Raw genomic sequence first — 20079 nt, forward strand, 5'->3', positions numbered from 1 at the left:
GCCACTTGTCCCACCGTGAAGGATTTCTGCTCCCTATGACAAGACCCTTTTCAGTCTCAGCAGTACATCTCAAGTCCTTGTTCCTTACAGGTCAATTGGTTCTCTGCGAGAAGTCTCCAATCATGCATACTTGTTTCTCTCTGCTCTTGGTGTGGATCTTCACTTTTCTACTTCTTGGTTTTCCTTCTGACCATCCTTTCTTTGTTTTGTTTTGTTTTGTTTTTCAGTATTGGATTTTGTTCCTGGGCTCAGATTCCATGATGCCTGTGTTGTGTGTCTTCTTCTGGTTTTGTGGAACTGAAAGCTCTTTTTTTTTTTTTTTTTTTTTTTCTTTTTATCCCTCACAGCCTATCTTCACATTTCTTCTGCTTCTCATTAACATTCTGCAAAGCATGGAGCAAGCTCTGTTCCTCAAAACTACTTCCCTTTCACTCTACAGACCCTTCCTCCTCACTACTCTCTTGGGCTGATGCTACATGTCATAACCAGTGGCCTGCTGCTGCTTGAAGGGTGGCTCTGCCCCTTGCTTGCAATCACACACCCTTTCTCTTGCGCATCCTCTGACACTCATCTGACTGTGTTGTTAGCTGTTTCAGAAATCTATCATAAAGCTATCCTTAACTCCTTCTGATTTACCTCACTCATAGGCTAACCCTAGGGTCACATGTACGGGTGACCAGATAGAAAAAGCAACGCAGTATGCAACTGAGGGTGATAGGTGGAAGGGACCAGCCTTTTAAATGATACATAAGCATTACATTTCCTAGCAGTAACATGAAGTTGCTATTTTAGGAATGAGTTAGATGAGACTTCTGAGATGACATAAGAGTGCTGTGCTACCAAAGGGATGGGCTTGCTCCTCCCAGACACACGGTTTCATCTCTTCCTTTATACTCACTCCTGATACTGTTATGACCTTAGGGTGAATTTACTTGGTTCACTCATTTGGCTGAAGACAGACAAAGGAAAAAAAAAATCAGTTCTCTGTGAGGTTTGTAGCCTGAATCACTCACTGAGGAATCATCAGCAGCAGAGGCAGCCCCCAGGAAGCCCAGGAGCATGCGGTTCCTCCACAGAGGTGGAGAAGAGCAGGCTGCCCATGGGCTGACTTATGTCCCACCTAACTGCACCCACCAGCACTGTGAGTGTCATTGTGTCATTTCTGATGGGTTGTTCAGGATCAGACCTTGGATCCGTTTGTACCTATTTGAGGTTAACATGCATCCTATGGCTCCTGAATCCTGTCACCAACACGGCTGCAATGCTATTGTGAGAAGTTTCCCTCACTGATGAACAAAACCTCCTCTGACAAACAGTCCAGTGAACCACAGAAGCATCATGATGTTCCTTCCTCTGGTTTTCTGTGCTTTATGACCAGACCCACCATGCACCCGGACCTAAGCTCTTCTCGGTAGGCGTGCCAGCAAGCCGCCTCACCCTTCGGGACCACATCGAGGGGAGCACACAGCACCCCAACACCCCACAGGGACACAGCCACACGCCCAAGCCCCCTTTCCCTGCTCCCCTCACAACCCCTCACACCACCCAGCGGGGGCTCCCCACCCCACAAGCCGTCCCTCCCCGCAAAGGGCCGCCCCGAAATGGCCGCCGGGGGGCCGCGCTGCGGCTGTGGCCGCCCCCTAGCTGCCCGCCCCCGGCCGGCACGGCTCAGCGCGGGCCCCGAGCCGCTCCGGGGAGCCGAGGCACCGCCGGTGGGGAACCGGGAGGGCTCATGAGGCGCTGCGGGGTCGAGGGCGAACCACCACCAGCACCACCACCACCACCAGCAGCAGCAGTAACAGCAGCGGCTACCGGGGGCTCGGAGCGGGGTGAGCGAGCGGGGAGGCCGAGTAACGCGGAATGGAGCCGAATGGGGGTCGGGGATGGTCGGGGGTCCGGGGGGAGATGTGTGTGTGGCGCTGCCTTCGTGGCAGGGTTGTCTCTGCAGCCCGCTCCGAGGGGTGAAGGTGCTGGGCAGGGCGAGCATCGGCGGTGAAATGGGGCCTGTGGGTTATATATGGGTAAGGGGCTGCCCCAAGCCAGGGGGGGGACCCCGCTCGCAGGGACGGCTCCCGGAGTCCCCTCTAAGTCCCCTCTAAGCGCTAACGTGGCTTTCTTAGCGGTGACGGTTAGGGGTGTCTCTCGGAGGTATGCCTCTGTGTAAAAGGACCGGAGCATCCCATTGTATTTTTCAGGGAGCCCGAGGTCTCGCTGTCTGCTTTGCTTTGCAACTGACCGCTTTGAGCGTAGCGTTCAGAGAAGCTTATTTTGGGGTAGAATTGGCAAACAGAAGGAAAAGTCCGAAAAATGGAGCAGCTGTTACAGGGTGGGAGTCCAGGCTTCTTTGTACGAAGTCCGCCGAGTGGACGCTGTCCTGGAATCCATAACCTTATATGAACCTGGCAGTCCGCTGAGATTAAATCAGGGCCGTAATGGTTTTTGCAAGCAGGAAGGCAACAATAAAAAGAAACAAAAGAGTAACCCCAGCGGTTCCGACGACCTGTCTGTACGCGTGATTTGCTGTTGTGTTGTAGTTTCACGTTCTGTAAGCGAGGCCCTTGCTTCTGTCCATAGGGGAACTGAACCCCCTGTAAGTCCGGTTGTGTCTGGCGGGGCTCTGCTGGAGCCTCCACAAGAAGTGTGTTGTGTTCCCCCACCCCAGGAGCCACATCCACGAAGCTTTGCCTTCTCTGAGGCGCTCTAACCTGTTTTAATTGAGCCAGAGCAACCCGTGCTGACAACAGATAAGGATCATTTTGGCAGCACATACGAAAATTATATTAAACCGTGATTACAGTCATTATTCTTCTGCTTTCCGGTGAGCGTCATTATGAGGGGAGGAAAAACAGAAGCATAAAGTTCCTAATGGAAGTCAAGAGTTTTCAGTGTTTAGTGGGAGCCAATGCGTTCGGAGAAGATCAGACAGCTGTGTATGTGGATAGAATTTAAATTTCTGCTGAAGTAAAACAAAAGTTTCTGTCAGCTGCGTGAATGGACTCCCACTTGACAGTGGAGTTAACTGCATGGCGGATGACAGCCGTAGGGTCTCTCTGGATGTAGGGAAAAAAAAAACAACAGCCAAGCAACCTACAAAAATCTTCAGCTTGTAACTGAGTCCGGAGTCTGATCTTGAGCACTAGTTAGAGCACTAACATTAAGGATGTATTAACATGACTTGGCACACATATAAATAAATATGTGTGGTGCTCCATGTTTGATCCATATATGGGTAAAATCCCAGTGAAATCTGAGGTTGTTGCTACAACCCTTGATCATCTGACTAGTTTAATCCAGAGTCCTGAGCAGCGAAGCAGTACCGGCATGTGATCTGCAAGTTTTGCCATGCATATCGGTGGATGTTAACTGGGTACTTTATCAGCTTGTGCAATGCAGATGAGAGCTGGTGCAAAATTGCCTGCAGCAGGGAGCAAGTTCAGATGGGAAAAAATTTGCCTGGAACGGTTTAGAGCTCCTGCCGGCAGGTTCCTGGTGCTCCTCTCTGCTGCAGCCCATACCTGAGCTCCTTGCTGCTTTGCATGTTCTCTCCTGGAACAGATGACCAGCTGCTTCCATCGAAGCAATTTGATCCCAGCCTTTCCGTGTCCTCTGAGGATTTTGAGTTCTGAAATGTTCTAGCCAATCTACGCTGGGACAGAAGAATGAGCTTGGAATCGTACAAATCAGAGCAGGCTAAATGTTTTAAATGTATGCTTGATCAATACTAGTGTTTCTTCTTGTTATCACTGTATAAGTATGAAACTGACACTGGGAAGCTTCAACATTTTTCCTAGTACATCTGCCATGGTAATAATTTCATGCAATATTTATTTATATTTAATAGCTTGGTAGAAAGCCTTCTCAGAATGAGTGCTGTTGAGGTAGCATCTGCAATATCTAAAGGCAAGAGGTTAAAAAGAAAGCTTTCACTCTTTCTAAAAGCTGTACCCATTTTTCTTCTTAATGATTTCCTATGTTTGTTAAAAATCCCCCTGTGAGGTGGGAGGTAATAAAGGGGAAAGCAATGTATGAGTTATATATACTTTTTGTTTGCTTGCTGCTTTTTGTAAGTCTATATCTTTTCCCAAATAATTTTTGATTTCCAGGATTGGGGTGGTTTAGTGCTCCTGCTACTAGCATCAGTAGCATTCGTGTGACATCGGTTGTTTCATGTTGCCTGGATGTTGGACGTTGTGTGTGGTACTCAAGTCATGGTTAGTGGCGTGTTTCCTGTTAGTTTGCGGAAATGCAAAGAATGTGATTTGCTTCCAGTTGTGAAAGAAATAAAGACTGTTCAGTTTACAAAAAGACAGTGCCTCCTTTAGTAAGTCTCCAGTATTAGTCTGGGTGCTTCTTTGGTGTCGCTTCTTGAATAATCCCCTCCTCATTCTTGCAAAACCACCTGCTGCTCTCCTGTGCTGTGTGTTTTCATAACACTTCCACATTAATGCAAGAACAGATAGACCAGTATGATATGAGACGTCCTGGGATCTCGACTGTGGGAATGGGAGCTGTGTGTGAGCCTGCTGCTCAGAGAGCTTAGTGATGCCGTCAAGATCATGATTAAGGAATAAATGCACTTAATTTGCTTGTAAGATGACCAGAGGCATAGCGGCATCTTCCTGGGTGCTGGTTGTGTTGTTTCTTGTTTCTGCTGTGAATGAGACTTTCTTGTGCTGTGTGGGAGCTGTTACAAGGAATAGATTCCAGCCTGTACACCCAGTGGCTTTCAGAGCTGATGTAAAAATGTAACAAGGCAGAGAAATGCTTTCTGGTTACTAAATAACAGCCACTGCATCTGTGTTGTAGACAGCTCAGTGTTGGAAACTTTGTAATTCCAGAACTGTAAAACTGGTTTGAGCTCTGCTGTGCCCGTGCTGTGAAGGTATGTGTTTCTGAGTCATGTTTGTACCATAAAAGCTCCATGAGCAATGCCACCGCCTCCTTGGAATGCTGCACTTGTGCAGAGGGCTCGCTTTTGTGGATTCAGCTGTGGGATCAGGGCTGCGGGGAGAGAAGAATCTGGAGAACTGACTTCCTCGTGATGTAGGGCCCTGCAAGGAACCCGTTGGCGTCTGTCTCAAAGCCTTCCTGCTTACCCTGGTTTGATGGATCTAGCTTTGTGAGTTTACAAACACTTTAATTTTACTCTGTAGCGAATAATGTGATGTCACCTAAATGAATTTCAGGAGTTCGCTGTTAATACTCTTTGTCTAAAACTGTCCTTTATTTGAACTTCGGTTCATCAATAGTTCTCTTTATAGTGGAGCCTATTGATTACAGTGCAAAAAGTCATGCCGGATAGTCATCCTGCTTATGGGTGTCCGGCTAAGAGGCTTATCGATAGCACAAACAGATTAGCTCAGAGATACCTCTTAAATTCGATTATGCTGGCAGATTTGCTCCAGATGAATCAGTTAGTGGCTCTACTGGGTTCAATTCTTGTCTTCGTTGGGCTTTTCTGGGCAGGGTTGTTGGCTAACCTTGCAATCCATTAGATGCTGTAAACCCAATTGATGCTGTGACTCTTATGTTTCCTTGTGTGTGCTCTTTCTTCCTTTTTTTTTTTTTTTTTTTTTTTAAGTTCTCTGATGTCTATTGGAGTCCTGTTGTTTTTGCTTGCATTTTCAGCAGAACTTAAGAGCATTGTAGGAGTCAGAGAAATGGAAGGAAGGAAACGTGAGAAGAGCTCTGCTTAAAAGCTCTTGAAAAGTTTCATTATTGGCTTGTTTTGACATAAGACCATGTGGCTGCCCAGCAGAGCAAATTTTCCTCTGGCTGCAGATTCCCTCTTCTACCCTCTCTGTATGACAGTGTTGGGAAGCAACTCTGCAATTTAATTGAGAACTGTTTTTAAGGTTGGTTTTTATTTAGATTGTCCATCTGATCTGACCCAATCCTTTGGGCAGCTGAGCACCTCTTAGTAGTGAGGCAAAGGAAGCAATTGGAGTAAGTGGCTGAAGCTGTGGTGCCAGGTGGAAAAGCCTTCAGTGAGTGTAAGCTGATTGTGAAACTGCTGCGCTCTGAGCTCTGGTGTAACCCAAACCAGTTGCATGTTGGTAGATAAGATATTAATGTTGATACTGAGGCTGACTGTAGCCTACCGGCTATTTGTGTGCTTATGGAATAGTCTTGGCTCCCAACACCTGTATGAGCAGAAGAGGGAAATACTGAGTAGTTAAAGTTTTTAGATTATACCTGTACATTTGTCTTTGTGGTACAGAAAGAGAATGTCCTTAAAAAAAGAAATTTGAGTATTTTCATTTCGCTAACTTTCAGCTCAGTCTGCATTTCTGAGTACTCTTCCCTGAGCAAGATGCCCACAAATTACAGTTTCTGTTGTGAATAATGCAATCTTCAAAATTTCATATGTAAAATATGTGGTTTTAAATTTATAAAGTAATACAGAATAATTTGAAAAAAGAACATTTTCTTTCTGTCTTCTTAGTTTATTTGTTCATAGCAGACTTCTTTGGAAAGGCTGTCTTTTTTAAAAACTCATCCAAAATCAGTAGAGTTTTGTTTTGTTTTGTTTTGTTTTGTAACATCAGCAGGTAACTCTACATAGGACCTTAAGACCAGAAAGAACTAGTAGGTGATACAGTTTGATTATGGAAACTATGAATACATGGCTCCATCCTGAAGTGTTTCGGCCCATGCGTAACAGTCTAGGAGGATCTTATGAGAGACATCATCAAAGGCCTTACTGAATTCAAGGTAGATAGCATCCACTGCTCTCTCCTCATCTTAGGAGAAGCTCATTTCATTCTTATCAAGTTGGTCAAGTGTGACCTCCCCTTGCTGAGTGTATGTTGACTACTACTAAGGACTTGCTTGTTGTTCATGTGCTTGGAAATGGTTCCCAGGATCAGCTGCTCCTCACCCTCCTGGGACTGAGGTGAGGCTGGCCAGTCCGTAATTCCCTGTGTCTTCCTCCTTGCTGTTGTTGAAGACTGGAGTGACATTTGCCCAATGTCCTCAGGTGCCATGACTAATCAAAGACTGTCAAGAGTGGCCTCGCAGTGACACCTGCCAGCTCCCTCAGCATATGTAGGTGCATCCCTTCAGGACCCATGCTCTCAGGTATCTCCAGTTTAGTTAGGTGGTGTCAAATCTCTTAACCCTTTTACACCAAGGATAAGTGTGTGTCCAAGATGCTTGTTCCAAACTTTCCTCCTGTTCTTTGGGGCCTGGGGTTTCTGAAGGCCAGTCTTGCTGGTAAAGACAGACAAAGAAAGCATTGAGTCCCTAAGCCATTCAGCAGCAGGCACACTTTTCCTGTTTTTCCTTAATCGCTTTCCTTCCTTTTGCTTATTTACCTACAGAAACCCTTCTTGTTACCTTTGACATCTCTTGCAAGACACAGTTCTTGGTGCACTTTGTGCTCCTTACCCTGTCCCTGCATACTTGGGCAGTGTTTCTGCAGTCCTCCCAAGTTATCTGTCCTTGCTTCTTCCTTTTTTTGTGTTTGAGTTTGATCCATCTTCATGATGGGATTATTTTTTTTCTTTTTTGGGGAGTGATGTTTGTTTTACTTTGTTGGTGATTTGTTTGTTTGTTTTTTTGTCTGACTAGTTAAAGTCATACTGGCCTTACAGAAGGAGCTGCATCTAGCCTTTCCTAAGCTGAGGGAAATTTTCTACTCATGGATCTCTGAGAAATGTTGTAATGTGAAAAGCAGTCCTGAAAAAGCTCTTCAAAGAATATGTAAAAACAGAAGGGGGATGCAAAGAACGTCAAAGATGATTAGACTTGAAGAAACTGTTAGTGTTAGTCTTTTTCATTTTTTTCTGCATCTAGTTTCCCACCTATCTTAGAGTAGTTAAAGGAAAAACCTAAGAACCACACCCCATGTAATAATTCCAGTGCTTGGAATTGAAACATGGAGAAACTGCTTATCATCAGTTTTCAGTACAGTTTATAATAATGCGCAGTTGATTTGTCCTGTTCTGTAATAGAAGCCAAAGGTTAGAAAAATGTTCATGTAGTAGAAACATTTGTATCCTACAAGGAAAGAACTGTGGGTATGTGGAAGTAATTGCATGCACCTCTTGGAGCCATAAGGAGGTTACTGTAAATTGCAGTCAATTGATGCCCTTCTGTGTTACATATTCACGTAGTTGCATATCCTCCTGTTTAAAGGCAGGTGCTGCTAATGTCATACTGGACTTTAATTTCATGTAAGTCAGGACTTTCTGTGAATTTTGGTCACAGTAACCATAATTTGGTGTCTTAGAGAATACTGAGGTGCAGTGCTTTGGAGAGAATTTTTTTTTTTTTTTTTTTTAAATGTCCTCTTGTTACTCATTGACCATTGCCTGCAGGTAATGGAGACTTTTTCACTTACTGTTTGTGGAAATGGAGCTTATGTTACCTAGAAGCCCAGTTTAACTATCAGATACTGCACGTGTGTGTGCTTTGGGGGAGGAGGCACCTTCCCCTCCTCCTCAGTACGCAGAAACCTTGCAGTTCAGATCCATAAAAACACAGTGCCCCGGTGCTTCCTGTAAAGTGAGCAGAACTGGGTGACATTGGGATAATGTCAAAGTCCTTAGGCTGCTTTCTGTTTGTTTTAAACCTCTCTTGAATGGGATTTCTTTCCCTGCAGCTATTGCTGATCACAGTAGTTGTATTTCAGAGAATGTATGGGCTGTTGATGTAGGGGGGTGAGGAGGAAATCAATCTCTGATATTACAGCCTCTTCTGGATTTTATTCTGTAGTAAAATAATCACAGATTGCACTGCTTCCAGAAAGAGAGGGTAGACCTCTGTTTTATAGTGGTAATACTACGGTAATGATCATTTCCAGGAACTTATGGGCAGGATGGAGATCAGTGTTTACCAAAAACATTACTTGTGAGGCTTTGATCCTGTAATGAATTCTGCAAACCTGCATGTGTGAAGGTCACAGTGAGATCGGTGCCTTTACCGCCGTATTTCCTGAGCGTTATGTAATCTTGTCAGGTGGTAGAGAAGCATTTATGGTTTGATCCAGTGGCTTGTGCTTGACCTGAGAGCCATAAATTTCTGGTATAAAGCAATCTGAACTGAAAACGCTTCTTCTGGTTGTTTGAAGTGTGTATAACCTGTGATTAGTTCAGTGTTTTTCTCTAGCGTTGTAATCCATAATGGTTTTCTCAAAAATCTTATTTTGCAGGCCATTCTGTGCTGCTAGAATAGAAAGGCTGAGAGGGGTGAGATGCTGCATGCACCTGGCAGAACACAACCTTGTCCCAAAGTCTAAAGCACTTTCTAAAAGCAGTGCTGTTGGATATATGTTATGCTGTCACTTTTTCTGTAGAGAACATTAAGCTCTCTGATGCAGTCCCTTCTACTGCTTTTATCTGCTCAATGAGATTTCATTTAGGAGCTGTTGCAGACTCCAGGCAAATGCAGCTTCCTTAAATACTCTGCCCTTTGCATTCCAAAAGCTACAAAACATTCAGCATAAGCTTCTGATGAGTGGAGTTTGTTTAAGTTCTCACAGGTCATCACAGCTGGTCTTCTCACACTGTGCCAAGGATGAAGGGGTCAGTGTGATCAAAGCACTTGACCAAAGTCCTTCAGGAATCGCTGCCAGTACTAGAACTAAGTCCAGTTCTGGGGCATCTCTGTTAGAAGCCTGTCAGCCACTTGGATCAGCAGGTTGGCGTGCCCCTTCTGGTGTTAGCTGCTCAGGATCTCAAAGGGCAGAGTATTTGAGCCAAGCAGTTTCCTCAAGAGGCATGAGAGCTACACCTACCTTCATTTTATTTTTTATTTTTAACACTACTGAGGTTGGTAGTATGTATTACTAAATCTTCCTACAATGGGAAGAACTCCAGGTGGGCCAGATCCTTCTCTGGAGAGTGCACAATTTGTTCAAGGAATTGGAGTATATTTTATAAAAGCTTTGCATATTTACATATCTGGCAGACAGGTTGATTGGGGTAAGGCAGTGGTTTTATTACAGTAGTGATTTTAGTGAAACATGTATGTTCTTTTTGCCTTTAGTAAAGCTGATGGACTACTGTGGGTATTGCTCTGAAGAAATTTGGTGTTAAGGGCAGGAGGCTGGGATTTTCGCAGTCTGGGAGCACAGCACATCCAGGACAGGGTGCCATCTCACTTTGCTCACTGACTGTTGTAGTTAAATCAGTCTCGTAGCTTCTTTAGCCTGATTACCTGTCCCCTCCAGAAGTAAACACTGCACCTGTTTTGTACTATTTATCAGCTTTCAGAGGATACCTACTACATATTGACGTAAAGGAAGAAAAATGGCCCATTTTGTTGTAAATGTCTCCCTGAAGTGATACACTACCTAGGAGGAAAGAGGAGAAAAATAACATTTTTGACTTGAAGTGTCTGGACAGAATTTTGTTTTGTTTTGTTCATGGGGATATTCCTTTTTTTTTTTTTTTTTTTTTTTTTTTTTTTTTTTTTTTTAACACTAAAATTTAAATAACTGCTCTTGTGGAGTTAGTAGTGTGTTAAAACCTGAGATCTTTGGGTAAACAGAATCAATGATTCATGACAGACTCCTAACTCCAATTAAAAGCTTCTGAGTCCTGGTGGAGCAGGCAGGTTGATACCACTACACTTTGGGTATGGGTGCTGAATATATTTCCTGAAAACGGAGTGGATTTCTTAAAGTCAATATTCATTTTTTTATTATAATCTTACTTCATTCAGTGAGGAATATTAGGACTCTTATTCCTCCTCCCAAATTATTGTTGAAGATACCTTATGGCAGAAAATGCATCTTAATGGTAAACAAATGCGGTCTTAAAATGTTTTTGTTTTGTTTTTAAACCCCCAAATAGTATGAATGCAGTATTTCGGTGTATATGAACATTTGGAGTAAGAATTAAGAACTGGAATCAATTTCACATATTTACTAATGTAAAAGTGATTATTTAAATAAAAAATCACCTGATTTGTTGCCTGGTAGGCAGAAGTTGCAATTCAGGTGGACAAAAAATAGTTCTTGTTGTTATGATGAATAGTTCTATTCATCATAATTCAATTTTTCTTTTAAAAACAAAGAAAGACCCTTGGGGTTAAAGCTGACCTTCCTTCTCTCTACCACCTGTATTATTCCTTGGGTTTCTAGGTCTAGCACAGCTGCTCTACCAGCACACACACATTCAACTAGAACAAAATGTCTCTGGGCTCCTAGGCTGCCGGTCAGTTTCTTAGCTTCAGTTTCTTATGACACCTGAATTCACCTAAGTAAATGGAAAAAGAAACCTTGGTCTCCTTATCTCCGGAAGACACCATTGCCATCAGGCCTTGGGTAAAAGGTTTGTGTAGGTTCTGTGAATTCTGGCTCTAGTTACTCACCTGGTGGTTTCCCTCAGTCCTGCGGTGCCCTGGGTAAGCTCGTGCAGCTGTTACTGAAAATATTGATGGTCTGAGTCCCTCCAAGGATTGCTGCTCTCTTGGCATTGAAGCTTAGAAGACAGCATTACCACGCCAATATTTGAAAACCCTCAATGCTTCATACAGAAGTGGGCAAGTGACTTCCCAGAACTGGTAACGAGTAAAGCCAGGAGTGGTATAGTGATTTGTCTCTTAAGAACATGGTTTCCTGATGCTACTGAAGCTGCAGAAGTGGGCAGCCTTTCTTCCCCATCCACACCCCTGCCATACGCACAGGTTCCTGTATGGCCTTGCTGTGGGCCAGCTCAGAGGGCTGATTGAGGTGAAAACCCCTTCAGACCAGCCTCTGCAAGGCCTTTTCCTGACCTCCTCCCCTCGCTTTCAACCAGGTTTCATTCCTGTTCATGCTGAGCTGGAGCAGTGCAAGTACCGAGGTTTGTCTGAGGAAAAAGGAGTGATGGAATATTTGGTTTAGGGATAGGTGTGTGGTAGGGTAAAGGTGTGCTTTTAGAGGACAGGCGATGCTACCAGGAACTCAGGGTGGCTGGGAAGCACCTACAACAAATTGTGTCTGTGCAGACATGATATTTTTTTATTTATCACCAGTTTGTGTCCCTGTTTCTCAGTGAGTTAGATGGGTGTTAGAGATGGCACAAAGGTAAGGTAAGGCTGTGCAGGCAAGGCCTAGCTGGTTGTGTGGGTTTTTGCTCTCTTTTATTAAAAAAAATAAAGAAAAAAAAAATCATTTTAATAACCTTGGTTAGCAGAATTGCCTGGGGAAAATTGAATCCTCTTTCTGTTATGTGAGATAGCAGATTAGCACTAATTACCTCATCAAGAAGGCTGAAGAGGAAATTCCTAAATGCACCTAGCAGCAAGCTTATTGTTTTGATCCTGTGACCAGCAGGAAGAAGTTGATGATAAAGACATGATATAATATTGCAGGAGAAATGAGTAAGAGGAAATAGGAGGGGCTGCCCGGTCAGGAGAACGATTGGCCTGAGGCACGGCTTGTAACAGACGCGGGGCTGTGCTCTCCTGTTCGGTTCTCAAACTTTTATCTGAAAAAAGGAAGATAAGCAGGCAGTCGTTGCTATGGGGGTAATAAAATATTTTTTTTGACTTAGCAAACACTCTGACAGAACAGCTATGGAATTGTTATTTCCAGCTCCAGAACTATGGGAGGCGTGGAATTAGAGGGCTTCAGCCCGTTCTTGCGCTGATTTGAATCCTACTGCAGGTAATTAATTCGTTTCTCTTCTGACCAGGACTTGGTGGTTATTGATTGCCTTGGAAACTGTTGTTTGCTTCATGACAGAAAGCTGAGAGTGCAGCGGTGTGGCAACTTGGAACTGAGTGTATGTGAAACTAAAGAGCAGACCTGGGGGTCCTTTTTGTCACTGCTTTGTTCGGTGGTATTATCGGAGTCACTGCTGGAGAGGTGAAAGGACTTTGAGCTCTTGGGATCTCAGAATATTAAAACATGGGATGGTCCTAAAAGGTGCTAAGGATATTTGCAAATATCTCCTGTATTCTTATATTTTGTCTCATCTTTACATTTTTATTTTATTTTATTTTATTATTTTATTTTATTATTTTATTTTATTTTTTAACCACATAACCGTATTATTTCTCAAGCATTGACCTGTGTGTCAAGTATTGCAGATTTTTGTTTCATCTCCTCTGTTAGGAGGTAAGAGAGAAACAGACAATCTCTTTTTCTCTGCAGGGGGTCAGTTCATGGTTTGTAACTTTCTTGGTAGGAATTAGTTAAGTGGAGGGATTTGAAAGAGAAATTAACAAGGTTAAATGGAACTGATAAAATGCCAATAAGGGTCTTATTTAACTCTTAAAAAACTGAACAAACCCCAATTTGAATAACTGTTTCCTGTATTTCTTTTCTAAATATATTTTTGCAAGATATACTGAGATTATGTTGCCTAGGAAGACTGGTTCCTTATGCCAGATTTTATAATAAACCCCTGTTTACATATAATAAACCCTGTGGCGGTCCAAAATTATACTAAACTGTCTTCCCTGTCTAACAAAAGCTCAATAAAGTGCATGTTAAAACTGATCTGAAAAAAAAGCATTTCTGAACAAGTAGACTGAGAAGTAGACTTTCTCTTGGAGAAAGATTTCAGTAGGAGCTTACACACTGATGTTTACAGAAGCAATGCCTGTCGATTATGAGAATCAGTGGACAGCTACGTAACTTGGGAATGGTTCCTTGAGTAAAGTCTGGGTTGTGAGGTTGCTGATGACCAATTCATAAAATTATTATTAGTATTTATTTAAATTTTGTCTTTAGGGTTGTCTTTTCTCTTTTGGGAAATGATTGAGGAGGCCAACAAAACGAGTCTTGCTGTAACGTAGTGCACCATTTACCCCCTAGAAGGGTAAACCAGGCTCAAATCACAGTAATTATAAGTTGTTACTTGTTGCTTTTCATGTGAAGATCAACCTTAGTGTGCCTGCTCTGAAAAAGGTGGAGAGGGAGAAAGGCGTATAGTCATAGGGTATTTGGTTTTGTGGTGTGTGTTTTGGTTTTTAGGTGGGGGAGTGGTATTTGGAAGGGTCCATTACATTACAAGACATGGTGGTTGGATCAAAATGGTTTGGATTTTGGTTTGGGAGCCTGTACTGCTTGTCTGGGCTGTTCTGCCTTTTAATTTGAAATAATAATTAAAAAAAAAAAGTCTTACATTGCTATTGCTAGGTACAGTAACGCGTCTGGCCAAATATAGTTGGTATCTACAGTACCTCAGCTATGGAGACAGAGGAGTCTGGAATCCTTGCCATGGCAAATGTATCTCTGAATTACAGCCCCTTGGATCTTGCAATATATGGACCCTGCTGAAATGTCAGCAGCTGCTTTCGCGTTCGTGGTGCTGACAATATGACCTTCAGGTTAAGAGATCTCCCCTGACGTGAGCTCTGCCCAGGGTATGTTTATTTTACTCTGTATGGAGCTTTTGTAGTCAGGCTCTTCCAAGTGACCACAAAGCAAATGAGAGTAGAAACAGTTGTTTTCTGCACTTGCAAATAGCTCTTGGAAAACTTCTGTACTGACACTTGTACTTTTTCATGGTGCCTTGGGGTATTATAATTTGTGGTAAAGTATGTGGGCAACTTAAATGAAAAGAAGGAACGAAAAGCAGCAAATGTATTTCTTGGCAGACCTGACGCCAGCTTTGGAGCGACTCCTGTTTGCACCTAGGTGGGTGGGTTTGCAAATGTGGGAGTTTGCTCGGGAGATGGTGCAGATAGGAGAGCAGAGTCAGTCTGTCAGCCTGCCTCAGCTCAGTGCTGGTGAAAGCCACTGAGCACAATGGTGTTATCTGGGATTTTTTTTTCCCAAGTTTTGCCTCTTGTCTCCAGACCATGCCCAGCTCAAAAATCAGCACAAAGCTGTAACGTCAATGTGCTAGCCACTCGTGTTAACTATTGCCTTCATATTTATTTAGGGTGGGGGGATATCAGCTGGCACAGGACTCAGTCATAGTGGAATAGCTGATGATTATTCCATGGTGTGTGCTTCTAGAGTTTGTTACCCTGAGCTAAGTTTAGCCAAGTGACTTTCAGTGGAGCCTGTCACCTCTTTATGTGAGCTCTCAGCTGGTGTGAATCAGAGTGCAGCTCTGAATGCCGGGGTTCTGTAGGGTAGGCACTGCCTTGGTAACAAACTTGTGGCTTGGGAGGCCTCTGGACCACTCCGTGGCTACATATGCCTGTGATCTGATCCGATTTATGAGCTTTGTGATTAGTTTATAGTGTTAAAACAGCTCTTGCATCCACACCCTGTCTTCCACATGCGGAGGAAGAGGCGGTATTTCGGCAGTGCTGTTGGAGACGGATTTTCACAAGGATGGGAACTGAGCCAAACCGGAGTTATTACAGGTTGAGGTAACTGTATCTACCAGTGACTGCACTTCGCAGTTATACAATGTTTGCATTGTGTCTGTCTTTGCCTTAATCACTTGTCTCGTGCCCTGACCTCCTGATTTTTCAGTTTCCTGAGTAGCAAGAAGCAAGTTCTATCAAGATAGCTGCTTAATGAGGTCTGCGTTAAAATACTTTGGAAGGGAAATTTTTTTTTTTTTTTTTTTTTCTGGAGAAACTATGATGCGTTGTGTGGCAGGGCATAGCATGCAGATGGTCTAGACAGCGTGCCGATTACGATTCCTGGCATCCTCCAATCGATACCTTGATCCTGTGAGTAGAGGAGAGCTCAGTGCTTCTAAATTGTGTGCAGGTGCTGTTGTACTGAATGGAGCAGTGCGACTGCAGTGCACACAGTTACAGTCTGACTCTGTCTCTTTGAAGTGCAGAAGGGCTAAGCCAACCTAGAAGGGCTCCTTGTTTCTACCCACCTTTTGCCACACGGGACTTTGGAGCTATAGCGTGCCCTGCTAGGGAGAAGGGGAGAAAGAGCAGGCAAAGGAAACAGAACCTGCACAAAACCATAGTCGTGTCCACTCAGAGCCAGTGAGGTTGAGCTGTCTTGGGTAGGAGAACTTTGTTAGTTCTCTGTGCCTGGGGAGATTATGCTTGTTTTGTGAATAGCAGCCTCTCCTGCCACGCTGAAGGACATCAGGTACCTTATTTGTAGTTACTGTATCTGTTACACAACCAACAGCACGGCAACAGACTTCTGAAATGTGTCTGATGTCAAATGTATTTTTAAAGAGCAGTGTAATTCACTGCTGCTGCCAGCCCAGCCCCTTGCCACAGACAGGGCCAACACTTGTGACACAGCTGTTGCTGCCATGGCACAACCGTTGGCTCCCCAGCTGCGGTTTAAGGTGGGAATGGAGCGGTTTTGCCTTACTTGCACTGTCAGAAATCAGCAACGTGACACATACAGACTCCCGTGAAGAGCTGGGAGTAGGCAGTTGTGTGTTTCAGGTATTACTAGGGATTCATGGGCAGCTTGGTATTCATTGAGGCCACATCTTTTGTATCTATGGATGCTCCTCCACCGATGGGATGGTTTGCTTAGTTTCTTGAAATATACTTTTTTATTATTTTTAAATAATAATGAATTCAGAAATAAGAGCGGGTGTGTAGTTTTAATAATTTACCTGTGAGACCTGAGAGGAAAAAATGCTACCTAATATCTAGATCGCAATGGCTCTGAGGGAAGTTAGGGTTTAGGTAGAAGGCTAGTAGAGATGTAAGGCGCAGTAACATGCGTACAGTCATGCATCAGTTGTCACAGCCAAATCAATTACAGTTACTGGGCTGATCTTGTGAGTTAGCCTTTCTCAGACTTCAGTGCTTTATATAAACTAAAAAATAACTTGTTCTGTATTTTCTCTTCTTTGTTGTTCAGTGATGTGAGGAAAATTAAGAATGGTTACCTGCTAAATGGCTCTTAGTTTAAAATGAGCCAATATTGTCGAACAGTGTGGGAATTTGTCTGCTTTTGTGGTTGTTTTTTTCCCCCCTCTGTCCCTTATGGGAAACAAGAATGAAAACTTTGTGTAACGAGGCTGTTAGTGTCACATCTTGGTGCTTTATAGCAGACCGATGAAATGAGCTGTGCTTGGAGCTCTGCATTCAGGCTCTTGTTCCTGTGGCTGCAGAAATGTGCTGAAGTAGCCACCCCTTCGTGCTTTGCCAGGGGCTACCCGTGGCTGTGCAACGCTTTGCTGCTCGTATCGGTGGTGGTGCTGGTCAGTTACTGGGCCAGGTCCTGCCTTCTGGGGTGTGCCTGCACGCACTATTAAAAAATAAACCAAGCTCATGCCTGTTGACTGCTGGAAGCTACCAACATTTTTCTGTAGATGACACTAAAGAGGACAGGAGGTAGGCTGACGTGTAATGCAAGTCTCAGGCAGTGCTTCCCCACCCAGACATTGTTTTCCTTGTTCCCACCTTCAAGTCCTCTGTACTGTTTGCTAGCTACACTCCTTAATATTTGGTAATGCCCAGTGCTAACTTGAAGTGAACTAAAACATAGCTCCATTTCCTGAGTTCCCTGCTCTTATGCCTTTTCTTTTTCTTTGAAATGTAACTTCGCTCCTCTGTAAACCAGCTATTGAACATCTTTAAAAGAAGGCAGGAACAAATGTTTATTTCTAGGTTAACTAAACAAGCTGGAATGGAAGACAGTCATTAGATTATATGGGGTGGAGGAAATGGATGCTGGGACCCTTATGATATGGTTAAGTGCAATTAAAGCATGTTACATTTCTAACCCTTGACCACTTGAGACTTGCAGCTATTTCCTTGAGTACCTTCAGTTTTTGGCATGCAGAGTGCACTGGTAAGCTCGAGTTTAATCGAAGGAGCATGGGGAAATCCTATGGAGATGGTCACTGCTGAGCTACCTGAAATGTAAGCATTTCCATGTGCTTTCTGTCTTTGTTCATTTGCCAATGCAAATGGAGTTGGGGATGAATGGACACGTCCAACTGTTGAGCCTTTCCGAGCTCTGCCCAGGCTGGGGGCCGGTGTCAGAAACAGCCTCATGAGTCTGCTGCGATCTCTGGACCAAGGACACCAGCTGTGCTATTATTAGGGGTTTTAAAGTCCGTGGCAGATGTTCTTAGGCCCTCTTCCAGCCCCCACATATGGTGCAGTGGAGTACATGGATAAAGAAACGTCTGACAAGGAGTTTTTCCATGAAACAAACAGATAATTTTTTTCCCATGCAGCTGGACAAGATATTTTACATTAACTTGCGTGAATCAAAAATAGTTTGAAGTATTTAAAGAAGAAAAAAGTGATTAAATGAGAATAAATACAAGTGCCTTGTTTGGAAAGTGTGACTTACAGGACTAGCCACAACTCAGGTCCTCAGGTGTGCGTGTTCTGCCATTTGGATGTTTGTTTCCTGATTTCCTTGACACTGCCGGTGCTGTATCACAGTTTGTATGCATATAGCAAAAAGCTGCTCCTGCCCTGGTATTGTATGTGTAAGTGGTGAAGCATAAGATGAAATGTGATACAGGGGAAAGAGTTATTAACAGCTTGAGGATTACAATATGTGGGAAGAACTGCCGTTATGGTAATACAGCGTATAGCAGTGAGAGAAGTTTTTCCTACCACAAAAAAAAAAAAAAAGAGAGAGAGAATGCATGTCTTGTTTGAAATGTGTGATTTGTGTCCCCTCTGGAAGTCAGTTAAGCAGTGTAAAGTATCAAGTATCCTGCAATTGTAAGTCACAAGCTGCTTCTATGGACTTCCTGATGTGCTCGGGGTTGTACAAAATGCATAATGGGATGGTACCTACCAAGAAGATTCAAAATTGACTAAATGGTAAAACAGAGGTACATGAGGAGCTGAAAAATGCCAGGTATTTATAGTGGGTAACAAGTATATCCCTTTATTACTTGTATTACAGTTTTTTTTTTTTAACAGTGTAAGCACGTTGTTGCTAAGCAGGACAACATAGCTCAGACAATTCCCTGAGCATCATCTTTTCCTCTCTGTCATTAAAGTTGGTTGGTGTTTTTGAGCTGAAACAGCTGAGATGCTGCAAGTGGTATCCTGTGTTAAACATCAGATGCTGTGTTTTCTTCTTTGTGTGTTTGTATTTTTATATGGCCATCTGTCAGCTTCCTAACTCTAATCAGACAGCTCCCTCATACAGGAGCTGTTTTTAGTATGATTAAAGAGAACAGTACCCCAAATAAACAATGTAACATGGAATTATTTGGGGGTTTTCATGTTGTTTTTTTCCATGTATTTTCTCTGGGCATCTTTCTTTTTGGATATTACAGGCACAGACCATACAATTGATCAGAAAATCTGAATACTCCCTTTCTGTTGCTGACTTATCCAACACCGGGACAAAAATGATGTGAAGCTGAAGTTTTGTTGTTGTTGATGTTTTTCTCTTTTAAGTCAGTGAACCAGGCTTTTAGTCAGGTGCTAGGACCCATCTGTAGGTACCTATTTCTGGCAAGAGATTCACCCCTGGTTCCAGCTTGAATGCGATGACCTCTCTTGACCTCCCCATCCCCAGACAGTTAACCTCCCTACTTCCCAGTAATGGTGTTTTATGCCACTGGGGAGACCCAGATGGTTCTTTTACACCGTCTGGTGGGAACAGCCTGAAGAACTATGTGCCTCTGCTTCCTGCAGCATGGAGGCCATGAGATGTGATCCCAGAAGTCTTGCTAAAGTGGGTGAGTGCTCTTCTGCACATTCCCCCCATCAGTTGCAAGCACTGCTGTATGTGCACACTGAAGTGAGCTGGTCTCTGCACTGGAACCCGCCTGCTAATAGATCAGATGGGTAATGGCAAGGAATCAGCGGCTAGTTGGATAAGATTGTGTCAGTCTGTCCAGCCACATAGCTCCCATGAAAAGAACAGTGCCTCCTGTGTTACTAAGATCACAGTGCTGGGCCCAGAGAAAAGTTAAGAAGATTAGTCATGGCGCGTTGCCCTAAGTCTGACTCCTTAATCACAAGGATTTTTTTCCTGAAGATTTCATTGGCAAAACCAGAGAAAATCGGGATCTTGATCAGCTCCAGGGGCTTATTCAGAGTCCTGAAGGCTTGGAGCAAGTGAAGCCATGACGTGCTATCGTGGCTGGTTAGAACATGGCCTTCCCAGGGAAGAGGTTAGCTGAGCTGTCACCGCTGCACGAGGGGAGGAGACCGTGGTAAATACGCTGGTGATTGTTGGACTTTAAAGCAGTTCCTTGGTAGGTGGTGGGCCTTGTTTGACTGGGATCCAGCATTTAAATATCCTCTTACAGTATCAAC

At 43.7% G+C, this 20079-nt stretch overlaps 1 protein-coding gene across 2 annotated transcripts in view; it reads left to right on the plus strand.

The window, feature by feature from the left end:
* Positions 1–1644: 1644 nt before the first annotated feature.
* TRAK1 (trafficking kinesin protein 1) overlaps positions 1645–20079 on the plus strand; it is a 128797-nt gene continuing 110362 nt past the window's right edge. The window contains exon 1 of one of the 2 annotated variants that reach the window (XM_068674645.1): positions 1645–1829. Coding sequence is in view for 1 of the 2 variants with exons in the window: in XM_068674643.1 (XP_068530744.1) it covers positions 15227–15264 (38 nt within the window). In the remaining variant the exon portion in view is untranslated. Of the gene's footprint in view, positions 1830–15096; positions 15265–20079 lie in introns of those variants that run through there. The other variant, XM_068674643.1, reaches the window with a different exon arrangement.

The sequence above is a fragment of the Anas acuta genome, chromosome 2, assembly GCF_963932015.1.
Source record: "Anas acuta chromosome 2, bAnaAcu1.1, whole genome shotgun sequence".
In the NCBI taxonomy this organism is placed as follows: domain Eukaryota; kingdom Metazoa; phylum Chordata; class Aves; order Anseriformes; family Anatidae; genus Anas; species Anas acuta.